The 9,726-nt window shown below is 33.3% G+C and overlaps 1 protein-coding gene across 40 annotated transcripts in view; it reads right to left on the reverse strand.

The window, feature by feature from the left end:
- RIMS1 (regulating synaptic membrane exocytosis 1) overlaps window positions 1-9,726 on the reverse strand; it is a 333,844-nt gene that overhangs the window by 103,205 nt on the left and 220,913 nt on the right. For 33 of the 40 annotated variants that reach the window (XM_035322661.1, XM_035322666.1, XM_035322662.1 and 30 more), the window contains 2 exons: window positions 8,078-8,140; window positions 3,545-3,634 (listed from right to left, as the gene is read on the reverse strand). The exons of 6 other annotated variants lie outside the window; for them this stretch is intronic. In XM_035322661.1, the coding sequence (XP_035178552.1) occupies window positions 3,545-3,634; window positions 8,078-8,140 (153 nt within the window). Of the gene's footprint in view, window positions 1-3,544; window positions 3,635-4,096; window positions 4,211-4,524; window positions 4,603-8,077; window positions 8,141-9,726 lie in introns of all 40 variants that reach the window. One more of the 40 variants, XM_035322703.1, reaches the window with a different exon arrangement.

Here is a 9,726-nt window from a genome sequence, read left to right on the forward strand (position 1 = left end):
AAAATAAAATAAAATAAAATAAAATAAAATAAAATAAAATAAAATAAAATAAAATAAAATAAAATAAAATAAACAGAGATTTTGAGAAGCATAGAAGAAGACAATGAAAAATCACACTACAGGAAGTAGTGGCAGCAAAAACTTTTCATGGCTTTAGAGGGTATCTATGTCTATCTTATAAACTAATATATTGTCTTGTAAATCATCACAAACCTCAACAAGATGATTATTTTGACCAAAAAAAATAGGGATAGGTCAAAATAATAAATTAATTAATCTGACAGGAATCGTGCAACTGAATTGGTAAGGCCTGGACCTTTTTGAATGTCCTAGCGTACACCATTTTAAAGAGAAATATATGAAGGGTTAGGTTCAGTATCAAACTATTTCATTTAATTAAAATAGTTTGCAAGTATCAGGGCAAGGTCAGTTTGACAGTCAAATCATACAGACTTTCCGTGATCAACTGATATAGTTTACAGAAGGAGAAAAGGAATTTTTTGTCTGTATTTAGTGCTACAAGATTTGTATATCCTTGAATTATATATATTGCTAAAAGTACTTTTCTGCTGGTGTTTGTGGATCAACACAACTTCTATCGACACAGCAACATCTGAAAAAAACAATAATTACTCCAATAATTCCAAATGACAAAAAATTATATTTTTTGGATGTTAAGTGTTTTCACCAAATGATTAACATGGAGAAATAGGGCTCTATGGTCAGTCACACACGGTCAGTATCATTTTGTTAAAAAAAAAAATAAAAATCAAGTGGACCATTTTAGTTCTTGATCTCAAATATAATCTAATTTATACCCTGTCTGACAAAAGGTCAAGCAGAATGGGTAGAAATAATTTTCCACTGGTAAGTACACTTATAAGTTTTTTTCAAGAAAATATATAGTGGCACATTTATAATTTTGTCTGTATATTTTGAGGGTTTAAAGCTTACAATTAAAATAAAATCTACAACTCCATTCTGTGAATAAAAAAAAGAAGCCATGAAAACAACTAACAGTACCTTCAACATAGGTCCTACACATATACTGATTAAAAAGTAGTTCTTTACAAATTGGACTTTACAAAGCCCCAGTGTTTCTCTTTGCTACAAGCAGGACCAACTACACCTGACAGATGGTTGTATAATCTCTTCTTGAGGAGTCTTCAGCAATAAAGGCATCTATCAGAGTGTTTCATTATACCTGCTGTCCAAAAGCTTTTCCTAAAAGCTTTGTGAACCTGTAACATCAATGAACGTGTCTTACTGTAATTTAAGTACCTTATTCTTATCTTGCTCAGCACAGACATAAATGCTATCTACATTCCTTGAACTTAATTCCTGTTCTTCAGACTAGACTCCTCTATCATTACATGTAACTGACAGCTAACTAATCTTACACTAAAGTGTTAGCAGACACATTCAAGAGTGGAGTAGGAAATATTCTAAAATTAGTTTACCCCCAAACTAAAAGATTAAATTGGTGATTTAGTTGTTTGTTTGTTTTTTTTTAAGTGTAGCATGTTCCTCCACAAATTGTACTGTATTAGGGAGGAAACAAAAACAAACAAACAAACAAAAAAACACTGTCTAAATTAAATATATATATATATATAAAATAAACCCTGTCATTAATCATCTGACAAAGCCACACATCTTTTATTTGCCACAAAACTATCATGGAAATACAGAACCTGAATTTCATAAAAAAGAGCTTTTCTGTACCCCATTGAAGAACCCCAAGTCAAAAGAAATTTTTTAGTCACTCTCTAGGACTTATAAAGCAAAAATGTAAAAGTTTCAGAGATGGACATATATTATGGATCAGAATCAGAGACAATTTGGCAAAACCTAGTGCTTAGTAGAAGTAGAGGCCACTAACACAGACTAAACACTTCTCTTTATGAGGAGCACATGAAAAATGCTGCTGATTCTATTTGGTGCCTAGTGGGCAGAAGTTGCTGAGATGAATCATAAAGACACAATAGACATAGTTAACATCAGTGACAGATTTAGATTTGAGTATGTAATTTTAACTACAATATTTTACAGTTGCCAACTACCATTTCTTTGAATATTCAGCTTGATGTCTGGCATCTTGAAATGAAACTGCAAAAAATACACTGCTTATATCCATATATTGTTGCATTAAATCGTTTCTTACTGATGAATAAAACTGTATATATCTATCACACATAGTAGTATGATACTAGTATAAATTTTCTAAGAAGTCTAGAATGGCATCCTGTGTTTTGCTGGGGGCGGCCTTATTTCTGTCAAAATTTTTGTTTTGGACGACCAGGTACACATGAGATATGATAATTGATATCTTGTGCTTTATCTTAAAAAGGAATGAACTAGCAAAGATCTAGTTGAGATATATCAGCAGGACATGAGCCAGTCCTATCCAACAAGAGCACAGCTTAAGAACAGCACAGTTCCAATCAAGGAGCATCAGGAAGTGGGGGAGGAGGGAAAGGGAAATACCCCAGCCACAAAAAACAAAACCAATCAACCAAACAAAAAAACTTATCTCAAAGAAAAAGGTAAGTTCTCACAGCCTTTCTTCACAGGTACTCTCCCACAATAATGTAAATGATGCAACAGTTTTCATAACCATACTGTGGGTTGACTGACAAAGCAATTTCACATAATTAACTATCATACTCATTATGCACTGAACTGCTGAAATTGTAATTGTGCCATAGTCCATTGCAACCTATTATTGCCTTTAGCGAAGCTAAAATGTCACCCTAAAACAGTGTAATTCTTAGCCAAAAAACAGCAGGTGATGAAAAATTCCCTCATGGAACAATCCCATCTGCCAAACACACCAATAGTATTTAGTTCACCTAAGATTTTGAAGCAAGCTGTTGTAATATTAGAGATTCATACAATAAAATAAAATAAAATGCCTACACAATTTAAGTGACACAACAATATTTCATTTAAACTGCAAACATACCTTCTTAAGACTTATGTGAGCCTTAATATAATGTCACAGAGTGAAAAGAAATCTCAATGCAGTGACTTGCCTTGCAATTGCAAAAGCAGATGCAGCAGATTAGATTAAAGAAGCAATGAAGTTTGGCTGGATGTCTTACAGAAAATACATTGCTAGACAAACTACAGTTCAGGTTTGAAGTATTAGTTTTGTCACATAATTTATAAATTATGTCACCACCTTTTTAGCAGTCCACAGAGCAGGCAAGAAATAAATGTAATACTTTTTAGCAAATGGTGATGAAGATTAACAATCAAGTGGTACTTCATCAAAATACTTAACACTGCAATGTTATTATCAGCATACTGAGGACTTCTGCAAACAATGACATCAGCTTGAACTAAAACAAGGAAAGAAGCCAGAAGCAGTTATAAGCTCCAAGACACAATTTACACGACATACATGAATATAGGAGCAAAAATGTCTACAAATACCAAAGCAGACATGAATGTACAGGAATGTAGAGTACTCGTATAAAGAAAAAACTGATAAAAATAACCAGCACAGATGACAAGAAATTCATAAGTTTTTATTTTATACCTTTCTCGTTCTGGTGAATGCAAACTAGTATCTGGTCTCAAGCAGTTGGTACTAGCACTCCTAGCCCTGTCAAGGGAGGGCTGTAGTTCACTAGTGCCAGTGCATTGCATCCAATGGTAGAAGAGAAAGAAAAAGAAAACAAAGAAAGGAATACAATGTTAGATATTAACTCATAAAATAATGCTCTCTTTACAGAAAATGTAGAATCACAATGATTTAATTAAGGAAAACATAAAAGAGCTGACTGGATGACAGTGCCAAGATTTGTTTAGAAAAGAAAACCAAATAAAAGACTGCTAGATTTTTTTTTGGTAAGACTGTTGAAGTTTTTAAAACTGAATGAGACAGAACAACATCCACTTGTAAGAAAGTGGAATGAGAAATACCAATCAATCAATCTAAATCCTTATTAAGAGCAGTAAATCTTAAGCCAATATAAAAGGATGTGATACACTGTATAGTATGTGAAATCACTTTACAATGAAGTTCATTTAGTCTGTAAATCCATATTAAATACCAAACAGGAGAGGTGATTAACCCTCAGTTTCTTACCTAACCAGGAGGTCATCTCCAAATTTCGGTATTCGTGAATTAAGGCAATCACGAAGGAGAGAAATATCCTGTCTAATCACTGATTTGGTCTTAGCACATGCAGGAAGAGTTGAGCTTTTAAATTAAAATCATTTAAACAAAGTGAAAATAAATTTGACATGTAAGCAAAATTACATACATAAACAAAAGAAAGTAACAAAGAAAAAACATGCAACATACAATGTTAACCATAAAGAAAACTACCTTATGGGAAGTGTTTGTCTTTTATATGTAGGGGTTAATTTATACAGTATGAAGTTATTTTAGGATTATGTTCCTTAACTCTCAGTTACCAAAAGCATATGAAAAGCTAATTTATTTTATAAGGTAAGACTATTTATTCCCCAAGAAGTCACTAACTATTAAAGGGGACTCTAAATACTTCTTACCTGTATAGGTTCCAATTAGTACCATTTTCTAGTAAAGGCATCTTGGGTGGTAATGTTTTATAGTGCCTAACAGAACTTCTTGAATGTGGTAGAACAGAAAAGAAAAGAGAACAACATAAAAACATGCCAGAAATAAAAAGATAGGTAAAAGTAAGGCAAGATTGACCAGAACTTAAAATAAATGCACAATATTTTACTATATTTATTAGCTGCATGAGTAGATTTCTCAATATATGTTCTCAATTCAACTACCATGATAGTTATCTGGGGGACATATTTTTGTGATTACACTTTTATTAAAACAGCCCATGAATTCATGACAATGCTAGTACAGCTCAGATTTTGTACTTGTAATTGTATTGAGATTTTTAATTAAAATATACAAACTCTTGTAAAGGATTATGCTGCTGTTTATTTCTCTTGGTAATGCTTTATTTAGGCCTACAGAGACTTTAACTGAGACGTTTCCAAAGTCAAGCATGAAACGCTTGCTAAAAAAATGATACTACAACGTCAGTTATAGATGTATTAGCACCTGGCATTTCTGAATGTTGAAGCCTTTTAGAAGTGGTGCATCAGCTTCAAAACCTAATTAATTGTTATTAATAATCACAAGCTAATTAAAAAAAAACAAGGAGATCTACTACATAAGCCAGCACTGCAGCTCTCCGTGCTGTATGACAACTCTGATACCATCACTCACAATACAAGAGATTTTAGAACAGGAAACTTTTACTACCAAAGTCAGCAAGAGAGAAATGTAAAGGCAGACAGTGGCTGCCTAATGGGAATCATGAATGTTCAATGGTTAATTACCAAGTTTTAACAATTTTCCATTTACCATTTTCCATTTACCCAACCAGGCCACTGCCGTGGTGCTATTAGCAAAATGACCTGCAGCCTTGAGGAGTTTGCCAGCTTCAGGAGTGGTCTGTCCCAACAGGACATTTTAATTCCTACTGAGACTTGGACCTTGGCACAGCAGAACAACATTACAAACCTGGGTATGTCACAGTCAGATAAAACAACTCTCTTTCTGGGAACCCTGCTGTTTGTATAAGCCTGAGAAGGCAACAGAGGAGCTTTGACCAGTTCTGTTGTACAGAGTTAGCTGTCATCACTCCTGAAACTCTCTAGCAGAGATCACTGTGATGTTGCAAAGTTGGAATAAAGGTATGGTTGTCTATCACATCGATCCTATCACAGTAGCAGAGTATGATAGCAGAGTATGAGTACTAGGTGTGAGCTAAGACATGGACTGTTACTTTCCATGGTCTATGGCATAGGTACGCTTTTCCTTCCACCATACCTGCTCTAAGTCAATAATCATGTACAGATAGCCAGGATGGACAGCTAGAAATAATATTGTAAACTGGTGGAGAAAACTAACCATAAATCTTGACTTTGTAGCTTGGACAATCTCATATTAATCTTTCTTTCATGTAGCATGAAACACTTAACACTTATATCCCGTTTTATGCTGAAGCTGTCTCAACAATTAATTAAAACATTATCCAGCAAGCTGTCTAGAAAACAGGAATAATGCTTTATAATCCTGTTTCTAACATGAATAACTGTCAGGCCACTATGAATGAGAAAGAAGGAAAAATGGCAGCTAATGTGTGGACCAAATTTTTGTTGAAAGGGTTTTTGAGCATGGATACTGGTAATTTTCTGGATATTATTTAATCATGAATTGGGCTGCATAAGCCTCAGAGTTATATTTAACAGTCAATCTATTTTATTCTGTTGCCTACATACTCCCATTCAATACCATATTATTATATTATGCTATTAAAAGTACTTTGTTTTATAGTATAACATCACTGTTACTTTAAGAACTTGTTAGTTTTATATTTGTTACTCTAATAAGTTGTTAATTTATTACTGTAATAATTTATTTTGCTAATTTGGGATACTTTGCTACTTTTCTTAATTATAAGAAAATAAGAGCAAAAATTAGAATAAGGAAAAAGGCAAGGATGGGCTGCACTCTCTGAATAGCGTTACTCTTTCCTAGCTGCCCATGCATGACTTTCAGCTGGTTAGCTGCCAAATGGGCTAGTAGATTTGTAACACAATTGGAAATCTATAGCAGCTAGACAAAGAGCATCAAAAGTTTATGATACAATATTTACTTAGTGCATTAAGCAATAATTTAAACTCTTTGAAAAATTATAATGAAAATTATAATCTTTAATGGGGAAAAGAAAAAGCACAGAGCTGGGGGTGGTTAGGGTGGAAAGCTGTAGAAGGTGTAGTAAAAAAGAAAAAGGTCAGAAGGAGGAGGCAGGGGAAAATTAGTATTACATGACAATAAACTGACAAAATAACAAGGAGTGAAGAGATCAAGCAAAAACCTAAAACGCTGAGGCAAAAGCTTTTTATATGAAATATGAGAATTAAACTACTGACAAGTAAAATTTAAATTTTAATTTAACAGATGCAGTGATGTTCAGTTGAGGGGTTTTACTATTATTTTGGGGGGGGGAAAGTTATTGTATTTATTTATTTTTGTATTTATTATTTTACTATTAAATAGTATATCAGAACCCTATCACAGCATCTTTGATGCAGTTTCTAATTTGATGCAGAGAATTAAAACAAGCCAGGACAAATTAATAAAAACTACTCTGTAGAGAGGAATCCTACAGAATGGAAATGAAAAAGTACATTAAATGGTTTTAAAAGTTTTAAACATATGACAGCAACATAAAGTTCTTAGTAACACCCGATTTCTGATCGGAAAAATAGTTAACTGCTTCATTTGTAACACTTGTGGAACACAAACCTTACAATTTTGTTTATCCTAACTGGAATATTTTAAACACAATCTGACCTTTATTATTAACAGAGTTAACAGATGTGGTGTAAGAAACAAAGGGGGGCACAGTTATATTTGCTAGATTAAGGTATTTCATTTCTGTTTAGTTTCTCAGCATTTGGAACAGTTAAGACAGAGCTCCAAGCTTTGGGATGAGAGCTTATTTAAGACTGAAGATGAGCTCAAACTGCAAAGTTTATGCCTAGATCAAATTCAGAAAAATTTATTATTTATATTATGAAACCCCTCAAATCTGGCATTGTGAGGGAGTCTTTAAATCACACTCTCCTGAGTCACCTTGCTCTCCTCTACAAATATTCAAAGTCACCGTGAAATTAGGTGTCACAAGCAAAGATTATTGGCTTGTGCTTGACTGTAATAGAGACATAATAAATGGAAATAAGGGCAAACAAAAACAACTCAAAAAGAATGTCTGAAATTATAACATTGCCATGCACTGGTGATCAGGACTTCTGTGACTAGACAGATAATCTACAACGAAATACAACTTCAAAATCAGAAATTCTTTAGCTGCTTCAATCCTTACTATGAAAGTTTACAAACATATATACACATCTTGATCTAATTTAAAACAAACAAAACAAACAAAGAATAACTGACACCTTGATCACAACATACTGGGAAGTTCTGTACATACTGGGATGCTGGGCACACAAAGCATACACAACTGACCAGAGGTGTTGGTGATTACCAGATTCCTGTATTTACCTGATGGTATGTAGGCACTCTGCACTTCTTCCTCGTTTTGCTCTGGGCAGCATAAGAAGCTCACTGCACAGACAGGATGGGTGGTGAGTGAAACAGATAGAATTATGAAGCATTAGATGACATGGGTTATGCCAATGATATGCAAATAAAAACATAAAAAGAAACAAGAAACTTCCATCCAGATACTTAGCCTGCTAATGTTCAAACCCAGACTGCACATCTCAAAGAATGTGAGCCAAAAAATGCCTGCAGTAACTACATTTTCAAGCAAATCCTTTCACTGTAGCACCTAATTTTGTAGAGTTTCTCCCTTTAAAATTCAGAAATATTGTTTCAGAGTTCTTCATGAATCCTGTCAGGAATCCATAAATCAGTTACATTTCTCTAGTAATCTCTTTTCTCACAAATCAATTCAGGAAGAAATACTTTAGCCAAAAAACAACAACAAAAAAAAAGTTTGTTTTTTTTATAAGCCACAAAAGCATACATGAAAAAAGCAGGGAGGGTTTGCTATTAATTCACTGCAAAGCAGTTTATGGGAAGAGTAACCAGTCGCCCTTTAAGGAAAAAGAAAAATACATGTTCAGTGGAAATATTATGTTTGGACAAATACAAGTTCTATCTGATAGCTCTTTACAGTATTTTGCAATGCAATCCTGAAGAAGAAAAAAAAAAAATGCTTATCAGCCAGACTTCTTGTTTCTTATTGTTTCCAATTCAGAAAAATCACCCATTTATTCCATTATTTATTTAATGCAACCAAACACATGCTACATCCAAGCAGGATGGTAAAATTTATATATATTTATGCCTATGGTACATATGATTATGATATGAATATCCTTGAATTAATCCTGTGCTTTTATGCACTTAAACACAATCAGAAAGACTAAGCCCTCAGTTTTCAAATTATTGTAAATATGGAAGTAAAACTAAACTTCATGGAAACATGGTATTTTAAAAGAGGCTGGGAATCATATGAAGTACTACAGTGAAAGAGAGAGAAAAGATTACAAAATATAAAAAGCAGCAGTTGTTCAATGTGTTCTGTGCTTCATACCATTATAAACTGACCTATTTAATTGATGTAGCTTTAGGTAATGTTTATCTAAAGTTCTGAACTGGGAAGACTCAAATAATGGCTTGTTAGTCACACGTGAGATTTAAGTTTGTATCTGGAACCACTAGCCTGATTTTGATGCAACAAAATGCATTAAAGGTGAACTGAATTGTTTTGGGGGGGATTACTGCATATTTTTGCATATTTTTTTTAAAGCACAAATTGCATTCCTAATCTTAGAGCACTGACAGCATTTATATGCAAGTTTCCAAATTACAAATATACATGTGCATTTTAGTTATCAGTTTCTGTAATTAGTTAAGAGTTTTGTGATTTTCTTGCAAGAACTGAGGAAAATATTATCAAAACACTATATACAAGAAGTTACATGCACTGCTTAATTATCTGAGACGGTATCTGGAGAAGCAGGATAAAATCTAAAAAACAGTAGATGCAAAGTCCACGTTAAATCACAGGGTACTTTGCCAATATTTATTCTACCTTTGCTGAACCAAAGAGTATCTATTGTAATGAGCCCATGGCAAACAGTAACACAAAATTCATCAAAAAAAAAAAAAAAAAAAAAAGG

The sequence above is a fragment of the Oxyura jamaicensis genome, chromosome 3 (genome assembly GCF_011077185.1).
Source record: "Oxyura jamaicensis isolate SHBP4307 breed ruddy duck chromosome 3, BPBGC_Ojam_1.0, whole genome shotgun sequence".
Lineage (NCBI taxonomy): Eukaryota > Metazoa > Chordata > Aves > Anseriformes > Anatidae > Oxyura > Oxyura jamaicensis.